At 37.3% G+C, this 20,909-nt stretch overlaps 1 protein-coding gene and 1 pseudogene across 1 annotated transcript; both read right to left on the reverse strand.

Moving 5' to 3' along the window:
* Positions 1-9,793: 9,793 nt before the first annotated feature.
* On the reverse strand, positions 9,794-10,726 carry LOC114384028 (probable F-box protein At4g22030). The gene has a single exon (XM_028343711.1). The coding sequence runs from the start codon at positions 10,724-10,726 to the stop codon at positions 9,794-9,796; it is 933 nt and encodes a 310-aa protein (XP_028199512.1).
* A 6,143-nt stretch (positions 10,727-16,869) lies between these two features.
* The window catches only part of LOC114384029, a 35,774-nt pseudogene continuing 31,734 nt past the window's right edge, over positions 16,870-20,909 (reverse strand).

The raw sequence follows: 20,909 nt of genomic DNA on the forward strand, positions 1-20,909 counted from the left end.
AAATATAGGTAGAAAGTGGAAGAAAAAGAAGTACTATGGAATAAGTAATTTAAAAGGAACAGAAGAAAGTTAAAGGTTGTGGAAGGATGAATGGCATAGATGCTAATAATATTGGTAAACCGAGTTCAAAAGTAGATAAGGTAATCATAGTTCATCAAATCAGTCAACTAACGAATAGTTAAACCAATTATTTCTCTTATATATATATATATATATATATATATATATATATATATATAAATGACATATCAAGATTAAAATATTTTAATTAAAATTAAAATTTCATTTAATTATAAAACTTTTATAAGATTTATCATATAGAAAATCAAATATTTATGAAGTCTTAAATATATTTTAAACTTATCATCATTATGATTACCATTATCATGATCGTTTTCGCAACAATTGTCATGGATGCCACCACAACTACCACCATTGTAACACCCTTAATATAGTTTTTTAAATAACCCATTGATTTAGATGATGAAAAGATAGTCATCAATTCTCATTAATGTTAACTCCAAAGATTAGAAAAGATAGAGGAAATTTTTGGAAAAAAAAACTTTTCATTCCAATTTCATAAATCATCACTTGATTTTCAAAACGTGCTTAATAAAACGTAATAACCACTTAATGTGTTAAAATCTCAAGTCAGTGAGTAAAATACAAGCGTAAATAAACCATCCATCCTTAATAATAGGCATGGTCCCCAAATATAGATAAATAAGTGTCATGTGTCATAAATAGTAGCAAAATATGTGCATATCACTGAAACTAGTGAGTAACATATCCATTCACTCAATCATTACATGACATTTAAAATTTTTTTGCCGAGGGTTGGAAAACCTCAAACCCAATCATTACTTGACATTTTATAATCAACACCATTAATATATAAAATCAGATTCATAACATGCAACATGTTTTGTCAAGTAGTCACACTCATTTGGTCTTACAACATATAACATAACAATTCCCATAATTTCACATAGTAAAGTATAAATCAAAGTAAACAACACATTTCGCAATTCACATTGTTTATTCCATGCATTTCTACATATTCATGACACATTCTCACTTGGAATTGTACATAATTACCGACATTGAAATCAACTTTCTCATTGATGTAGAAATTCATTTAGGACAAACGTATATGCTTCTCAAGGTTTTCAAATGCAAAGAACTCAGTTTTGTACTCAAAATTTCCTAAATCAACTCCCATTTGACCCTAGTACCAAACTGCCTTGTACATAATTCCTAAGAGCACAAAACTTGTTTTCTAATTTCCAAGAGTTTTAGAATTCATTTCTATCAAATTTTATATCAAATCCTATGTTTTCAAACCCGAGGAACTCATTTCCATGGTCAAAATGTATAGAAACCAAGCTCATGGGTGTAGTTCACTTAAAACAGTGTAAGATTTATCGAAAAGAGCAAAACTTGAAATTGTGATTCCATAAGCTATACTAACTCAAATAGGATGAATTTTGATGTCTAGCCCTAGGTTTTTGGACCTAGTGAGTTCGATTTTGAGGTCCATAACCATAGATTCCAACTCCAACTTCAAAAAATTTGAAAACAGAGCAATATGCATATATAACTAGACCTAACTTTAAAATTTAATTTCAAATGCTATACAACTCCCAATGTGACATATCATATATGCTTTTCTAGGTTTGGGGGGGGGGGGTCAAGGAACTCATTTTTGTGCATAGAATACACAAATATAACACACATGATACATAGTGGCACAGGTACAAAATATTAAATTCACACAAAAACATACAAAATCACAACATAGATGAAGTTTATCTTCATAACATCGAAGCATGGATACTAAGAGATCAAGTACTCCTCCCTTACCTCTTGGTTGACACAAAGAAGCAAAGAGATGAGCGTAGGGTGAGTTGAAGCTTTGAGCACCTCCTAGAGCCACCACTAGAGAAATTAGCATTTAACATCGATTTTTATGGACATTCAACATCGATTTTGAACCGATGTTGAAATGACCTTCGCTAAAAGTAAGTCATTTTTAACATTAGTTATAAAACACAATGTTGAAATCCACTTTACAAAATCGGTTCTACCCAAAACCGATGTGGTATAGTAGCAAATAGACAAAACAAAGAAGCAAAAATGACATTGATTATGGAAAAACCGATGTTATAATGCACCATACAACATCAGCTCTACAAAAACCGATGTTGTATAGTACTTACAACATCGCTTTATCCAGAACGGATGTTGTGTGGTGCATTACAACATCGGGTTTGATCAAAATCGATCTTGTAAGGTGCACCGATATGGTATAGCACAATACAACATCGGTTTTGACATAAACAATGTTATTTTTGCAATTTTTTTTATATTTTGTTTACTTTTTAAATGAACCCAAACCTGCAAATTAAAAGCAAAACCAATACAGGCCATAACCAAACCAATCTAGACAGTATATATTATATTTAAATTATTTATTAAATAAATACTATTAAATAAAGAAACACTAAAAGTACATGAAACAATAATCTCAATACATAAATATCATCTATAATCTAAGATTTATATAACTCTAACAATTGTAAAATTCCTTAAACACTTAGTGCTTCATTTCTAACTCTTAGTAAACATTTTGCCCACTGAATATGAATTCTCTTTATTCTTTCTAGTTCCAATGGTCTTGGATCAGTAAAATTTTACATCATATAATAAAACATAACTTAATCAGTGTAAATAATAACAACTATAACAAATGAAATTACTTTGGAAGTAAACAATTATCATTTTTCAATTATCCTTGAAACTCTTAGGACTATAGTTGACATCCAATGCATGACGTAATAGTCGCACTTAGTGCTTCCTCTTTGCTTATTACACTCAATTCAAAAAAAATTGAATTTATCCCAAAATTAGTGTACAAAGTAATAAAATGTCATTTTGAAGAGATCAATCATTGTTTAAATTACTTACTTTAACTGGAATCCATTTAGCATTTTCCTTTGAATTTACTTTCGTGTTTATCATTGAATCGCTTCAAAGCACCGATTAAGAGAAACATGCATGTATATTGTATGATATCGATTAAAATATTAAAGTCAAATGCTAAGGATAAAGTAAATGTGTTACAAACTAAAACTGACCTGTTAACTATTCCTTTGATGTAGTTGTCAAGCTTATTGTGCAAGGAACATAATCAGGCGACAACATTGTCCTTAGGACATATAACAACTAGTTGCCGATGTCCACTACATTGGAGCATATTAAGTTATTATAATCCATACATTATTTAAATGTGTTTGTTAATTTTCTTACCCATTCTAAAAGGTTCCTAGGTAGACATCTCTCTGTGAATTTTGCATCCATTTCTTAATATAATCCTCACATTCAAACAGCGATTCCCTAATTTTTGTATGGACCGTAGCTCAAGGAATCCATACAGAGAACCATTCCCTAATCGCATACTTAACTCATTCATATGCCTCTTTTTATTGGAATAATGGAAATTATTAATCAATTTAACACAATCAATTAGGTAATAGACTATTATTAAAATGTACTTACATAATCCATAATTTTATAACAGTGATGTTCAGACATTGACCACCGTGTGCTATTTCCTCAAGATCTTCATGCTTTATGTACAAGGAAATATTATCATTGTAGACCCCAAACATAGTTGCATCCCACGTCACCTGCATAGGCTTGAGGAAAAGTTACGGGATCATCAAAGTCATCTAATATATGGGATCCTTATCATGTTTCGGCCTATCAATAGGTTTCTTTGGTCCCTTTGGTACCTGTTTATCCTACATAGTTAATAAACATAAGTTAATAATAGTCAACACTTTTTTTCAAAATACATGTTATGATAAAGGCTTTACAAGATGTTTCGGCCAAATAATGAAGGTGTGAAAAGCCTGCCCCACTAATTGAACATCTTCAGTGGATTTAAGGATGTAAGCATCAGCATCTTGAACTTCTTCAACACCTACCTTGACCATATCATTGCCCAAAGGGAAACTAGGCGGGGAGGATTGTCATCAACATATAACCCATGCCTATCTAATGCATTAGTGTTTGGGTCTTATCCTAAGGGATCAACACAACTTCCCTTTGTGTTGACACGGGCACCGAAAGGAACAACTGCTAGCTCAAATAGATGTACAATTCCCTGGAACTGCATCTGGATGAAGGACAACATTAGTTGCCTCATCACTTTTCCAGTGATAGACTGTTCCAACTCATCTATAATATTTTGTGTCAACTCCTCTTTAATATTTTGTTTGAGTCGATCCAGCTCTTCTAGGCTTATCGACGTAGATGTGTAGGAGCCTGTTCATGGTGGTCCAAAGTATTACCTGATGGTGACATCGGCTCCAGCAACACAGATACCTGACGTCCATGGGCTACAAAGCTATCCCGTGCAGACTGCTTTTTTAGGGAATTATGCAAGCAACAAAATATGAAATTGTTTATTGACTATTGTTGTTATTATATATAGTTGCATTTGAAACTATATATTAACTTACAAACCTATCAGCTATTTGGCGTGTAGCCTCAGATGTCATCCGACCTGATTTTTTTGTGCGAGCTAGCTTCCACTTCATGTTTCGTCTAATGGGAGATGAAGGATCAATGATTGCTTCACTGCTCCCAGATTGGGCTGCATGCTCCAATCATTTATTTTGTTTTCCCATGAGACAACACGTGAGGGGTGATAAGTGCCAAATTTTAGTTATTTTTGGGATTAAATTGTTTGCACTTATCTTTTGATTGTAATAGTTTTCTTATAAACTACCCTTAAATCTAGTTGTTTATATACATTGTACATTTACTAATGTTGTTTTTCAAATATGAAAGATTCATCCATCATATTGTAGGTTTTGATGGATGTTTGTTAGATCCAAAAACAAAGCCAAACAAAAAGACAAAATGGTCTTTTCACAAAGATTTCTTACCTCAAATTTGCCCTGGCTAGCAACCAGCTTGCCTGGGCTAAGGATCTTACTTCAGCCCTAAGCAAGCAACTCGCCTAGGGGAGCTACAACTCATCTTGGCGAGTGGATTCCTTCACCAGTAAGCAACAAATTCACTTGGGCGAGCTACAGCTCGTCTGGGCGAATTTGTCTGCTCTCCTAGGCTGTTTTCTATAAATAGCCATGCATGTTGAAGGAGAAAAGGATCCCAGCAGAACTAGAAAGAGAGAAAAACGTAGAGAGATCCAAAAAGAAGAAGGAGAAAAAGATCCCATTGTATGGTGTGTCTTGTTATGTACTCCTAAGCGCCCCAGGGTGGTTTTTCACTGACATGGTACCACATTGCATATAAGCTTGAGTCTTAGCATAACTGTCTCATGCGCTTGCTAATTGTTTATTATGAAATTGATGTGTTATTATGTCTTGATCAGAGCGTGTGATTCTTGTGTAATGTGATTGATAATTGAAAAGTGTGATTGATGGATGAAAAGTGAACTTTGAATGACAAAGTTGTGGAATTACGTGAATTACGTGTAAGTAAGTTTTATTTGGTTTATATGATATATATATCTAGTTGTCTTGTTTCTCTATTAGTTAGGAATGTGATAACTCACTCCCTGTGTATTGTTTGTGTTTGGATCCTATGTTGATCTTGAACTTTGTGTTCGGGGGAGCAGATGACTAGGTGAATTGTTTTAAGGAACCTTGTGTTGAAGGACGTCGAGACACAACACTCTGATAGGATGTGGCATTGGGGTATAGGGTTTTATATTAATTGTATGAAGACTTAGACGGCCTTGTTTGAACCGAGATGACTTTATTATTTATTTGGACAAGTTTGAATATGATGTAGAAGAAAGTGAATGTGAGTCTTTTATCCCTTTGAAAGGCTTGTATTTAAAAATGTAAAAAAATACTTTTAATTAATATTTGAATTTTTATTCCTTTGTTAGTATATATGTGAGGGGTAGAGGGTGTCACACAGTGGACCCAGAAAAGGCCAACAAGGCACTAGGTTTTCCTGCTTTAATTATAGGTCTCTGCCAGTTCTATGGAGTACTGGTCACACCAACAAAACACATCTGACCTCCAATTAACAGATCATTATTGACAAATATTGTATGCCAAGGTAGGTACAGCAACCAGAGCAGGTTCAACAACCTTGGCCAGCAGCAGATGCCCCATCACCACCTCCACAACAATCGCCATCATTCGAGTTCATCTCAGCACACTTGCAGAGGATGGAGCTCCAGATGCACACATACATGTGTCATTTGGCTGACCAGTAGGTAGCAAATCATAAGGGCGAAATGCAGTTGAATGATAACTTCTACCACTACACATTGCACCAGCATCGCCAAGACCCTAACCCTTACCCTTGACCTACTCCCGAGCAGTTTAGAGCCACTGTTGCGAGGCCTAGAGACAAGCCTATTTTTCAGGAGGAAGCAAGTCCTACAAATGCTCAAAGAGCTACCCAAGGAGATGGAGGACGAGTAGAGGAAGATGAAGACATGGCGGGTCTTGTTGATTATTTTATGGGAGGAAATGGATCTTCCTAGCCATGATCTTACAAAATTTGTGACTTGTCGTTATTTTCATTGATCGCTTTCACTACCTTAGTTACTATTTTGGATTTTTGTCTACAAACTTACGCTTCTTTATTTTGAATAATTTATGCATGGTTTGATATTCTGTTAGTATAGTTATAGATTATAACTCTTTTTGGGACTTAAGCAGAAAATTTTTCTTGAACATAACATGCTTTGGAAAGAATCAAACAACCAATATTTTTGAAACTTATTTTTTGGATTAGAACACAACAAACAAATTCTTTTGAAAACATTGAGAATGAAAAACAATGAAGGACTTTCCCAAAATCCAAATGAATTCAGATGTTTTTGCATGGACTTGATAAAAGAACAACTTTCAAAACACTGATTTAATTTGAATATGGAAATAGGCCTTAAGCTTTAGTAACTGTGTACAACCACAAATTTTACATTTAGTGTCCTTATTGATATGTTCTACAGTTGGTTTTGCATGAATTTCTAATTGTCATAACATATGATTCATGGATATGATCTAGGCATTCTTTCTTTCTTTAACTATCCTAATGTATATTATTTTACCATTTGCAAGCCCTTTGAGCCAAACACTTGATATTTTGTTGGAACACTAACCTAGGATAAAAGTTTCCTACCTTACCTTAGGTTAGGAGAGCAAGGGTGTTTTGATGGGGATTTTCTATCATTTGGCGACTAATGTTATGTAAATACTTTGTTTTTGTGGGTATTAAAGGACCTATTGATCCATGATGATTATGCACATTATCTTTGATTTGATGGGAAATGACTTGCAAAATTGATTTATGACATATCAGTGATCGGAATTGAGATGAAACACTTGTCTGTGTGAGAATTATTCACCTTTGAGAGGTTATCCTCTGCTCGAATGCATCCAGTGTTTCCTCTGATTTCTTTAGAAACAAAATGTGAATTGATCTTAATCTCATTTTTGGTTCTATGAATCCCAGCAGCCACACCAAGAAACTTGTTAGACTATTGGCAAGCGTACCAATTGTTGTTGCAGGTTACACGTTTATAAAAGAGTTCGTCTCCATAGAGACTTGAGTTACTTAATTCATTCTGATAAAGGTTATCAGTTCAATAGTTATGTACAGATTTAATCAAATGTCATTGGTTTTGGTTTAAATAACTAAAGATAACTGAAAGTAAAAGAATAGTGAAAATAACGGATTTACGAAAATAAAAAAAATTACGAGAATAATGGAAATACCGAAAATATGGCAATAACAGAAATAATGGAATTTAGTGCATCAGAAATACGTAAAATTACGGAAACAATAATAACAACTAAAATTAATTCAAGAAAATATAGGATTGGATTTCATTGTTCATACCCTTAGTATCCTAATAAGATTAACATATATGAATCATTTTCTAACATTACTGATGCACACATTAAATTATCCCAAGTCGATCCCTCGCACTTGGAACTTCTCTTGCATACTAGCCTTAGGGGGTTTCTTTTCTATTGTCTTCCCCTTATCATCTTTGGGCTTTGAAGGTGCAGCCCCCAAAAGTCCTTAGGCTTGGTTCTTCCATGGATAAGAGTGAAAGCCATAAGATTTTGAAGAAGGCTTTCTTTTAAGTTGCTACTCCACTCTTATACAAAGTTGGACTAGCTCATCTTGGTCCCTATATGGAAGGAGTTCAACCTTGTCCCTCACTTCCACATTAATCCCACTAAGGAACCTAGCTATGCTTGTTTTTTCCTCCTCCCTAAGTCCAGCTCTTAAAAGGAGTAGTTCCATTTGTTGTCTATATTCTTCAACACTCATACTCCCTTGTCTAAGCCTTTGGAGCTTGTCCATAAGCTATCTTTCATAGTAGGAGGGAATGTGCCTATTCCTAAGGGCACTCTTAAGATCATTCCAATACTCTACTGGAGGATCCCTATGAATCCTTCACTACTAAAAAAAAGGCTTTCTACATCGGTTATTGCAAAAACCGATGTTAACGAAAGCGCGGCGGCATTTTTGTAAATAAATGGAGTTACTTAACATCGGTTTTATAAAAACCGATGTTAACTACTTAATGTTAACATCGGTTATTTAAATAACCGATGTTAACATGAGGTTAAGATGAATATGTTAACATCGGTTTTGTAAAAACCGATGTTAACTTCATAGTGTTAACATCGGTTTTGACAAAACCGATGTTAAGGAGTTGAACTGAACATCGGTTTTTTGAGAAACCGATGTTACCTTGTTGAAGTTAACATCGATTTTTAGAAAACCGATGTTAACAGATTCATCCTAACATTTTTTATCCTTAAAAAACTGATGTTGATGTTGTTATGTTAATAAGTTAAAACGTGTTGAAATTTCACAACTCGCGCGCTCGAAAACCCTGCTGCACTCTCTCTTCTCTTTCTCCTCCCACCTGAAATCTGCCAGAAACTGCTCGGTCGACACCCACATTGCCCCACATTCATTTCGATACTGTTGGAAACTGCTGGCTGGAACCCACAGAACCTCCTATCAAAGAAAAGTCGAAGAAAACCCTACACTGCTGTTGGAACTGTGTGGGTCGAAAAAACCCTACACTGCTCTTGGAACAGTCATGGGTGCTCAAAGCTCAAAGCTTTCTACGCTGCCAGTTAACAAGGTATGAGCTCTACCTTAGTTTGTTGCTCTTCTTAGTAAGTTCTTAATCAGTGCGGTGGCATTGTCCGAAGGTTCTTATCAAATTATTGGGTCATTTTGTCCACTTGGCTAACCATATAAAAGTATCAATAAGAATGGTAATGTGGGGTTTCATTTTGTTGTGGCAGTTGATTGTGCTTTTTCTGGTTTTCAAGCTTGACGAGAGTTACACGCCGAGCAAAGTTTCCATCCGTGCCGGTGATGGTTTTCACAACTTGAAGGTAAATTTTTATTTTATTGGTTTGTGTTTGATTGGGATGATTATGCTTAATTATTTGGTGTTGACTTTGGGAACATTTTTAGGAGATTAAGACCGTGGAACTCGTGAAGGCAACTGGGTGGGCTTATCTATCCTTGTCTGGAGCTGATCCTAGATAACTACAGTGTTCTTTCTGTATCCAGTTTTTGTTGGTTTAAGTTTGTATCCAGTTTTTGTTGGTTTAAGTTTGTATCCAGTTTTTATTGTTTGGAGGCCTGGATTTTTGTTTTCAACGAAATTTTGTGTGCATGTTTTGGTAGATTTCTAGCATAGAGTAAAAATTAAAAGAATGGTAAGTAAGGAATTAAACAACAAAAACAAATATTGATCTTAGAAGAGTTTGCTGGCGAATTCATGTATCTCCCTCCCTTCAATACGACATGAAGCAGATTTTGTGGCAAGTTCTCTCAGCTGTGACACACTTCTTCCCAATTGCAAAGCCATCTTCATTTCAAATAGCTCTCCATTTTCTCTTTTGTCCAAGTCTTTCTCTTCAATTTCGGTTTCAATTGTCTCCTCCAACAGCTGAAAAAATCCACCACAGGTTCTGTACATTTCAAACACCATGCCAACTTGCCCTCCATGCTCAAAAGCATTAACCACCGTGGCCAACGCCCCAGCAAGGGCAGGAACTAATCCATCTCCTGAAAACACAGATCCTAGTGCAGCAATTCCTGTGAGCAAAGGTGCTGAAACAGCAAAACCCTTGTTTTTCTTCAGTGCAATATTCCCTAACCTCTCATAGTCTTCCATGTCTTTTCTCTTCAACACTTCAATAACCTCCCTCATTTCCTCTTCCAACTCCACATTCCATCCATTATTATTGTTGTTCTTAATCTCCATTATCTTGTCTTCGTCGTTGCTTGATAATCTACTTTCCGGCCACCATCTAGCTGCTTCAAACTTTGCTGGAAACTTTTCGAGCATTGCACCACCCAACAAGGGGAGTGGATAAGCCTTGTCTAGAGCCAAAACCTTCTCTATTGCATCCCTCACATCTCCTTCACTTGGATTTCCAATGGCGATTTCTGTTTGGATCTGTGTCTGAAGCTGCTTAAACAGTCTTGCAGTGTTTCTTTGTTCCTCAGCAAGTTGTGAGGGTTGGATTTTGTTGGTAGCAAGTAGCATCCCCGTGGCTGCAGAAAACAAAAGTGCTGATGATAGTTTAAGAGCCAAAACTGGTGCACCATCATAACTACCTGCAACACCAGCCATGGTTGAAGCCGCGAGTGTTAGCATGTTGATCGAGTTTAGTAGGAGCATTTCTCACCCCTGCCTATCTTCCAGCAGAATTGTTTAGAGACAACAGTCATACTATGGTCTTGATTAAGTGCCTTTAGGTCAGCCCACCAGGTTGAGAAATGCTGTTTGTGAGGCCCCTGATCCAATCCTCTCCACCCCTTATATTTAGAGATCAAAATCCTATTCCACAGCTGGTGTGGTTGGTGAAACATGAACCATTTCCACTTGATTAGTAGAGAATTATTTAAAATTCTCAAATCTTTGACCCCCAAGCCTCCTACATCTCTAGAAGCACAACATTGTGTCCAAGATACCCATGCAATCTTCTTCTCTTCTAGTTTACCTCCCCACAAAAATTGTCTTTGAATGGAAGATAACCTATTAATGACTGTTTTAGGGGCCTTGAAAAAAGATAAGTAAAACAAAGGTAGTGCTATTAAGACAGCCTTAATAAGAGTGAGTCTGCCAGCCATGGATATGTTTCTCTTATTCCACCTATTCAGCCTATCTTCAAATTTCCTAATTACAGGATCCCACACCACCCTTCCTTTGGGATTGACAGCAATCGGAATTCCTAAATAACAGAAAGGAAATTGAAGCAAAGCACAGTTAAGATAGTTTGCAGCATGAAGACACCACTCCTCAGATTGACCAACAGCTCCAAATTTGCTCTTAGCAAAATTAATTCTCAATCCAAAAACCAGCTCAAAAATCCTGAGAATAACCTTCATAGTTTTGACATTTGCCATAGATGCTTCTCCGAAAAATATCGTATCATCAGCATATTGGAGAACATCAACATGCACCTTATTGCTCCCCACCAAAATGCTTGTAAAGCATTGATTTGACACTACTTCCCTCATGAGACCTGTCAATCCTTCAACCACTAGATCAAATAAAAGAGGAGCCAAAGGATCCCCTTGTCTCAACCCTCTTTGAGGTTTGAATTCAGCAGTAGGACTGCCATTCACAAGGACAGACATAGAAGCTGAAGTGAGGAAACCCCTGATCCACCTAATCCACCTCTCATGAAATCCCATTCTTCTGAGCATATATAGAAGAAAATGCCAAGAAACAGAATTGTAGGCCTTCTCAAAGTCCACTTTGAAAATCATGCAGGGTCTCTTAGATCTCCTAGCCTCCTCAACCACTTCATTAGCCACCAAGACTCCATGTAGCAGCTGTCTCCCTTTAATAAATGCTGACTGCCTTTCATCAATAATCTGAGGCATGATCTTTCTCATCCTATTAGCCAGCAATTTAGTAATAACTTTATAAATGCAGCCTATGAGGGAAATAGGCCTGAAATCACTAATAACCTGGGGATCCTTTATCCTAGGTATCAGAGCAATAAAGGAAGAATTGCTTCCTCTAGGGAAAGAAGCATTAACATAAAACTATGATATAAACCTAAGAAATTCAGGTTTTAATTCCTCCCAAAAGTGTTTAATAAACCTGAAATTGAAGCCATCTAGCCCCAGGCTTTTGTCATTCCCACAACTCCACACAGCACATCACACCTCCTCTTCTTTAAAAGGTTCAACCAATGTATCCCTCTGAGTATGGGTTAAAACATTGAAAGAAACTCCATCCAAGGTATTTTGAGGGGGAACCAAGGTATGGATACAAAATGCATATGAATTTACATGTATAGATCTCATAACTATGCAATCCCCTACTGATACATAAAACTTTGTGGTAAATTGCTTGACCAGTGATTGAAATGCAATGTGAAATCCTTCTCAAAACTCCTAAGCCAAGACCATAGAAGGAACATGGCTTCTTCAAACAGCTTATTAGCATCAAAATTCGCATTAGAGAAGACCAGACTATTTCTAAGTTTCCAAATGGACCAGGTTAAAGCTAGCCACCAACATTGCCATCTATTATTTCTTACACCAGCAGGTTGAACACCCAAATGAAGAAGGAAGTGCTGCTTTGGGCTTAATGGAAAAACACCCTTAACTTGCATCCATGACATGGTTTCCCACCATATGGGTTGAACTTTGCTGCAGTGAAAGAAAAGATGGGATGCATCCTCTTGTTGGGTTCTGCAGAGAGGACAAAGTGAATCTGTGAGCTGTATCTATCTTCTCTGCAAGTTTTGTCTTGTCGGCAACCTATCTCTTAATAATCTCCATGCAAACACTAGAAACCTAGCTGGAACCTTTATCCTCCAAAGCTTCTCAAAACATTCTTCCTCACTGTTGTTTCTTGCTTCTTCTCCTATCAGATCATAGGCACTGCGAGTTGAATATTGTCCTTCTAGATCTGCAGACCACTCTCAAGTATTTGAACCCTGTTGCTGGATTTTATTTTCTGCAATATCTCTGAGAAAGTTAGCCGCTGAGGTGATCTCATTGTCAAACAAGGCTCTTCTCCAAGCAAAGTTCCATTCCCACCCCACGCCTTGATACACTCCCACGGATCTAATGAGTTGATGCTGCTGCAATAAGACTGAATAAAGTCTAGGGTACTTCTCTGCCATTGGCCAAGATTGAAATGGATGTAGAATTGAGGCACCCCTCAATCCATTTGATCCACTTAGAGCTGAAGCCTGTTCTTTGAAGCATATACTTAGAGCTGAAATGTCATATGGATCTGCCCTTCTTTGAGATAAGCTGATTCTTTCCTCTGAACATCTAATGCTATTGAAGTCCCCAAGAAAACATTGCAAAAACTGAAAAAAAACGTGATAACACCATGTCTTGTTGAAATTAGTGCTTCAACAAAGTTGCTCATTTAGGCACAGATGCACCTAACTAGACTTTCGGCAAAAGTTAATAACCTATCTTTAAATTCATGATTGCCAAAATTTGAAACTATTTGACATGCCCATAGTTTTTTACTCCATACTTTAGGATAAATTTCTTCCTAAATTCTTATTAAGAAAAGAAAATAAGAAGTTAAAATCAATTGAGGGTGTATTTGGATTATAATTCTGTTGAACATAATCAATGGTTTTTTATTTCAGTAGTGTTGTTCTTTTTTGGTTATGTGCTTTGGAAAGTGTGAACTAATGTTTGGAGCTTCAGAAATGATACAGTAAACGCAGTCGTTATAATCTGTTTGAGTGGTTGAGAAGGAGGGTTTAAGGGGGAAGGAATAAGGAAAAGAAAATTGGTGAATTCGAATTTCCATGGGCTTCATAAAAAAAAAACTTATAACCTGTTTGGTTCAGCATTTGAGGCAAAAGATCCCCGTCGATTGACAAGCTAAAAAGTCTAGCTTCTCTGCCTTTTGAAATTCTTGATGCAAAAATCATAGGATACACACGTCTTAGACGAGTAAACAAGCATACACTTATACACTTCAACTTTTAAAGAAATTAGATGAGAACACTTATATAAGCATAAGTCCTTAAGTTATTTCTTTATTTTCTTCTGTTAAGAATAAATTTATTCAAACAGGTCTAAATCTATAATAAAAAAATGTAGAATTTTTTAACCAGCTTTGTAGTAATCCAACATCCTCAGCACCAGATTTGTTTACATAAAACATTTTTAAAAAAATGGTTAAGATTAATAGATCCAAATTAAGAGAAGGGTACCATATTGTTTCCTCCAGTGTTCAAAATAGGGGAAGAGGGTTGTAGTGTAGTCATGTGCTAGAAACTGATCAGAATGGTTGGAGTTGCAAGTGGAAGCAGCTTTGGCCTAAGATTGAATTCTTTGCATATCAGGCAGATTCCCATGTAGAAAAGAAGGTGGAGGCCCTTTTATACCTTGCATTTGTAGCCTCTTCCTCACCCTTTGAGACTCATGCCACAAATTACCATACACAGAAAGAATCCAGCTTAGAATCCCCACAACAGCAACTGAAAAAACCAGTTTCATTGCCAGAAAAAACTCCTCCATATCTCTCCCTTCCTTTCTTCTGCCTCTTGCTTACACTCTTGTAATCTAAGTGCTACACAACACATAAAAACTATAACTAATGTGTCAGGGAGCAAAAAAGCTGATTATTTTAGTCACCAGCAGCCTGCACAGAAGGAACACAATCCCACTGAGTAGTCGAGTCCCCCCAAATGGCCTGACAAATGCTCTTATTAAAATTCTCCCTTTTGGTTTCTTGGATACAGACAAGGTCTACATTGACCACGTTAAATTCAGCTATAAGATTAGTGTCTGGATTACAAAGAGTGCTTCCCACTCTTTCAGCTGGGTGTCTGATGCAGTTGAAGTCCCCTACAAGGCACCAACACTGAACCTGGGACAAATTCTTCATTAAATATAGCCTCTGCCATAACTGTCTTTTGCTTTCTAGCTCACCAAAAGCATAGATATTAGCCACCACTACCCTCTGACTTTCTACCAGCCATACCCCCTCCAACATGATGAAACCCCTTCAAGCTATTTTAATATCAACCTGGAAGTTATTGTTATTCCAGACACAGAGAAGCCCCCCAGCTGTATTATCCGCAGGAAACCATTCCCAATCAAAGTCTGAGTGACCCCACAGAGCCTGACAAAGTGCCCTGTCAATGGAATCCCTCTTTGTTTCTTGCAAACAAAGAAGATCTATCTTATGCTTCCCAACCAAATTCCTGATAGAGGCCCACTTAATACCTCTACCCAATTGAGATTGAAGCTTCCTTGTACTCAAAGACTGCCATAGCTGTCTTTTACCTTCTAAATCACAAGGGGCATAAATATTAGCCACAAGCAAGAGTGAATATAGAAGAAATTAACATGACTAAGCATAATCACAAGCTCCCACAAATGCAAGAGTGAATATAGAAGAAAGTCAGCAAGTAATTTGAGTATAAGACTCCAAACTAGATAGAGGGAAGGAAATGGATGCAGGACAAAATCAAATATATTATTTATAATGTCATTTTGCCTTATTTTATTTAATTTGCTAAACACTAAATTCTGCTGCCATACTATTTTCAGATTCCATTAGGAGCGATTTTAGCCATTGTTGATCCTGTGGTCATTGCTGTTTGAAAATTCAAACTGGTCCTGCGGTCATTGCTAGAAAGTCAATTATGCTGAAGCCTCAAACTCAGGTATTTATATCTTTGATTCAAAAACTAATTTGAAATTGTTGTTGTATGCATTACTGGTATATTTGTAACTTATGCTATGCCTGTCTACATGACCTTTCTTTCATTGGACTGATATGTTCATGCCTGTCTACATGACCTTTCTTTCATTGGACTGATATCTTTGAAGTATTTACTGTGATTTTAACTCTCAGAACTTGTTCATTGTTAGTGTTGAATGTTTTTGTAATTTTATCTACTGCCCTTCTCTATATATATGTTGTGATTGCCACTGCCCTTCTCTCTCTCTTGTATTATCTATATATTTGTTTTTTTTATTGAACTTTTGGTAGAGAAGATCCCATTACATGCAGCTCCCCACACCCAAGTATCCTTAAACCTATAAAACATGGAAATCAGTGTTAGGGACTTATCAGCAGAAACTGAACTCTTGTTCTTCTTTACCGATTCAACAATAGCTCAGCAGTGGTAGTACCCATGAGCCTACAGAATTTGCACATAGCTACTGCAGAATCCTTTCCATTCAAGGCAGCAAGCAGAAGTTTCAACGAAAGTCTCCTCTCCCACATAGCTACTACCTTCTCAACACTATTGGAATCAACATCATCTGAATAATTCCCTTTTTTCTTTCTCTTTCTCTCACACACCTCCATGATGTCAAAAGTGGTTATTTTCTCTTTATTCCTATCATCAGTCCCGACCATGTCTTAATATTTCTTTCTATCTTTCTTCTTTTTTTAACCTTTTGGAAGATTTCGGTTTAACCTTCCCCTTCACGATTCTCTCTTTTCATTCCCTATTTTGCTTCGCGGCACAGTCATTAGAATAAGGAACACAATGGAAGACATTCACACACACACACACAGACAGCCACACACAAACACACACACAGAAACACACACACACACAGAAACACACACACACAGAAACAAACACACACACACACACACACAGAAACACACACACAGAAACAAACACACACACACAGAAACACACACACACACACACACACACACACACACACACACACACACACACAACCACACACAGAAAATACTAGTACTACAGAAACGTTAAGGCAGTTTCCCTTTAGCACAAGATTAACGAACAAGATATCTAAGCAGCAACTTTTCGCTTTCTTCCTTCCCTTCCCTACTTAATCTCCACTGCCTAATTCTCCTAATTAACTCAATAAACGACTAAGGGCCAAGGAAACTTTTACCATTCTCCCTGGCTAGTTCAGCTTCCATCACCAGCAGCTTTAAGGTAATTAAGTGTCTCACCACCATCACCAGAGTGGCCATTAGAGTTTCCTCCTCTGCCTTCACCAGAGATTCCAATATCTTGCTTGCCACTACCGATGCGTACAAAGTCCGGAAACCCTCCTCCGGCTCCTATGGTTGCATTGCCTCCAACATTAGTGGCTTCACTTTGCAGCATATGGAGGCCTTGACGTCCAATGGAGCTTATGCCAAGTTGGTTGTGCATGCCTGGCTGCTGTTGAAGCATTGAGAAAGGCTGTTGCAGTGATATCCCCAACAGTATGATGTACCTGACCAGCCAATGGAGATGGTTGTGGTTGAGAATCAGCTATTGCAGCTAGGTACATGAGATTTCTCTGCAGCCTTGATAGGTTCCTGAAATAAGGAGAAGAGGATCATTATGATGTTTTAGGACCACAACAAAAGGAACAGAAGGGGAGCCAGAATCCGATGCTAAGATGTTAAGGGCAAAATCCAATAATTGTGGAGGCTTTCTATCTCAAGGCAAGCAAGGAGAATTTTGATTTGTAGAAGAAACTTTTTCGGTTTATCTAATTAAGCAACACCTCCTTAATGAATTTTTCCAAGTTCATGAATGAACAACCACTGGGTGTTGTGGCTTCCCCTGCCTTCTTCTTCAACTCCATGATCTTTTGTCTCATATACACAACATTGGTACTCATGATACACACAGACCCTCATGATACACACACACACACACATATACCCAACTACAATAATAAAACATAAACACCCATGAAACCCAGCATTTAAAATTAGTTACATAAACAACTGCTGATGTCTATATTTGTCTATAATTGAATTTTACCTTTTGTATGTTCTTGTATGTGATCAGTGTAATTTGCTATATAAACAACTGTTGTTCATGGTGAGTGAACCTTAGATTCCCGTTTGAGACTGAATGCAATGACTCTTGCGGACAGTTTGCATTAGTCATTGTATTTAGTCTTGAATTGTCCATTTGGACAGTTTGGGGAGACTGGTATTTTTATGTTAGATTCATTCGTGAAGGTAATTATTATTTTCATTAATTTGATTAAATTTCGGTTCAATGCATTTCAAGTTGTTCTCCGAGTGCATACTTGATTATCGGGAAATTCATTTGACCGATGTCATGTCGTGTACTTGGAGACCAATGCGAAATGCTGCCGAAATTTAGTCAAATTTTTGTAAATAATGGTAACCCTGACGTTTGAAGCTAACATAAAAGACAATTTTCCTAAATGGGATAGGGCCACACCTATAAATAAAAAAGTGAGATTTTCATGCATGGAATTGCTTAGATGGATCGAAGTTGGATGAATGAAAGTCGCATGAGTCCAGAATATGAGGATGGTGTCGAACAGTTCTTGCAATTTGCTTCAGAAAGAGGTCAACCGAATGAAGAAGGAAAATATTATTGTCCTTGCATCAACTGTTTGAATGGAAGACGACAATTACTAGATGACATACGGGACCATCTATTGTGTGATGGGATTAAGAAGAATTACACGACGTGGATATGGCATGGTGAAGTCACAGACATGTAGAGTGGGTCCCAAACTAAACCGTTTGATGTAGAAATGGGAGATCGGTTAGAGGACATGATTCGTGACCTTGGACAAGAGTCTTTCCAGCAAGCACACGCCCCTGTGTATGAAGGATTGTAGAGTGATTCTAAGAAGCCTTTGTATGCAGGGTGTAAGAATTCCTTAACCCTGTTGTCTGCTGTGTTAAGTCTGGTTAATGTAAAGGCTAGGTATGGGTGGAGTGACAAAAGTTTCACCTCACTACTTGAGGTAGTGCACAATCTGCTTCCAGAGGACAACACATTGCCTAAAAGTTACTATATGGCGAAAAAGATATTGTGTCCGATGGGTATGGAGTATCAGAAGATTCATGCTTGCCCCAATGATTGCATACTGTACAGGCATGAATTCCAAGAAATGTCCAAATGCCCTATCTATGGGACTTCACGGTACAAAGTGAAGGATGAAGAAGAAAGTAGTTCTGATGACAACTCCAACAAGGGCCCCCCAGTGAAGGTTTTGTGGTATCTTCCAATCAGACCTTACATGGCATGCAAATGGAAGGATTTCTGATGGAATGGTCCGTCATCCGGCTGATTGCTCGTAGTGGAAGAAGATTGATGGTTTGTATCCGGATTTCGGGAGTGAGCCAAGAAATCTTAGACTTGGACTAGACAGTGATGGAATGAATCCATATGGCACCTTAAGCACTCAACACAGTTCATGGCCATTTCTGCTAGTAATTTACAATTTGCCTCCTTGGTTGTGCATGAAGCGAAAATACATGATGTTGTCTATGATGATATTGGGCCCAAGACAGCCAGGAAATGACATTGATGTTTATCTAAGTCCGTTGGTTGAAGATCTGAGAAAGTTGTGGGACGAGGGGGTTGTAGTATTTGATGCGTTTTGCAAGGAGACCTTTGAAATGCGTGCAATGCTTTTTTGTACCATTAATGACTTTCCAGCATATGGGAATCTCAGCGGTTACAGTGTTAAGGGTCATCATGCATGCCCCATTTGTGAAGAAAATACAAGTTACATACAACTTAAACATGGGAGAAAAACAGTCTACAGTAGGCATCGCCGCTTTCTAACACCCAATCATCCTTACAGACAACTGAAAAAAGCTTTTAATGGAAGTCAAGAGCACGATATTGCACCGATACCGTTGACTGGTGAGCGGGTATATCAGCGGGTTCAACACTTGAATACTGTATTTAGGAAGACCCAAAAGAAGGATAAAAGTCATAGTTGCATATGGAAGAAGATGTCCATTTTCTTTGATCTTCCGTACTGGTGTGATCTTGACGTTAGACATTATATTGATGTTATACATGAGGAGAAATATGTTTGTGACAGTGTGATTGGGACGCTCCTTAACATTCAAGGAAAGACGAAGGATGGCTTGAATTCCCGTCAAGATCTAGCTGATATGGGTATACGATCACAGTTGCATCCAAGGTCTGATGGGAAGAAAATTTACTTGCCCCCAGCCCGCCATACTTTTTCCAAGAAGGAGAAGATAAGTTTTTGTCAGTGTCTTCGTCAGGTGAAGGTCCCACAAGGACACTCTTCAAATATTAAGAGCCTTGTGCAGTTGAAGGAGCTTAAGCTTGTAGGGTTAAAGTCTCACGATTGTCACGTGCTCATGCAATAATTGTTAGTCGTGGCTATACGAGACATCTTGCCAAACAAAGTCAGGTTAGCGATAACTCGCCTGTGCTTTTTCTTCCATGCTATATGTAGCAAAGTCATTGATCCAGTCATGTTTGATGAGTTGGAAAATGAGGCCGCAATTATACTGTGCCAGTTGGAGATGTATTTTCCCCCTGCTTTCTTTGACAACATGATTCACTTGATTATGCATCTGGTCAGAGAAATCAAATGTTGTGGTCCTGTTTATCTACGGTGGATGTACCCGATTGAGCGATACATGAAGATCTTAAAAGGGTATACAAAGAATCTATATCGTCCAGAAGCATCTATTGTTGAGAGGTACATTGCAGAAGAAGCCATTGAATTTTGTTCAGAATACTTAGAGAAGGCTAAACCTGTTGGGCTTCCTGAGTCTCAGCATGATGACAAAGTGGGTGGTAAGGGTTCAAGAGGACTGCATGTGATCACTCCAAGTGCAGAAGATTTTTTACAAGCTCACTTGTATGTCTTGAGCAATAGTAATGAAGTTTTGCCATACATAGTTAAGCATGAAGCTTTAGTCAAACAGAATAATCCGAAAATGTCAAAGAATTGGGTGTTGAAAAAGCATAACAAGACTTTTTGTGATTGGTTTAAAGATACAATCTTTGCAGATGAGAATGATTCAGAAACATTAAGAAAGCTAGCAGATGGGCCTAAAAGAAATGTTATAACCTGGCAAGGATACGACATAAACAAGTATTCAT

This window comes from Glycine soja, chromosome 14 (assembly GCF_004193775.1).
Source record: "Glycine soja cultivar W05 chromosome 14, ASM419377v2, whole genome shotgun sequence".
In the NCBI taxonomy this organism is placed as follows: domain Eukaryota; kingdom Viridiplantae; phylum Streptophyta; class Magnoliopsida; order Fabales; family Fabaceae; genus Glycine; species Glycine soja.

Coding starts and splice junctions, on each gene's coding strand:
- LOC114384028 (XM_028343711.1), bottom strand. CDS start 10,726: ATGCTCCTACTAAACTCGATCAACATGCTAACACTCGCGGCTTCAACC.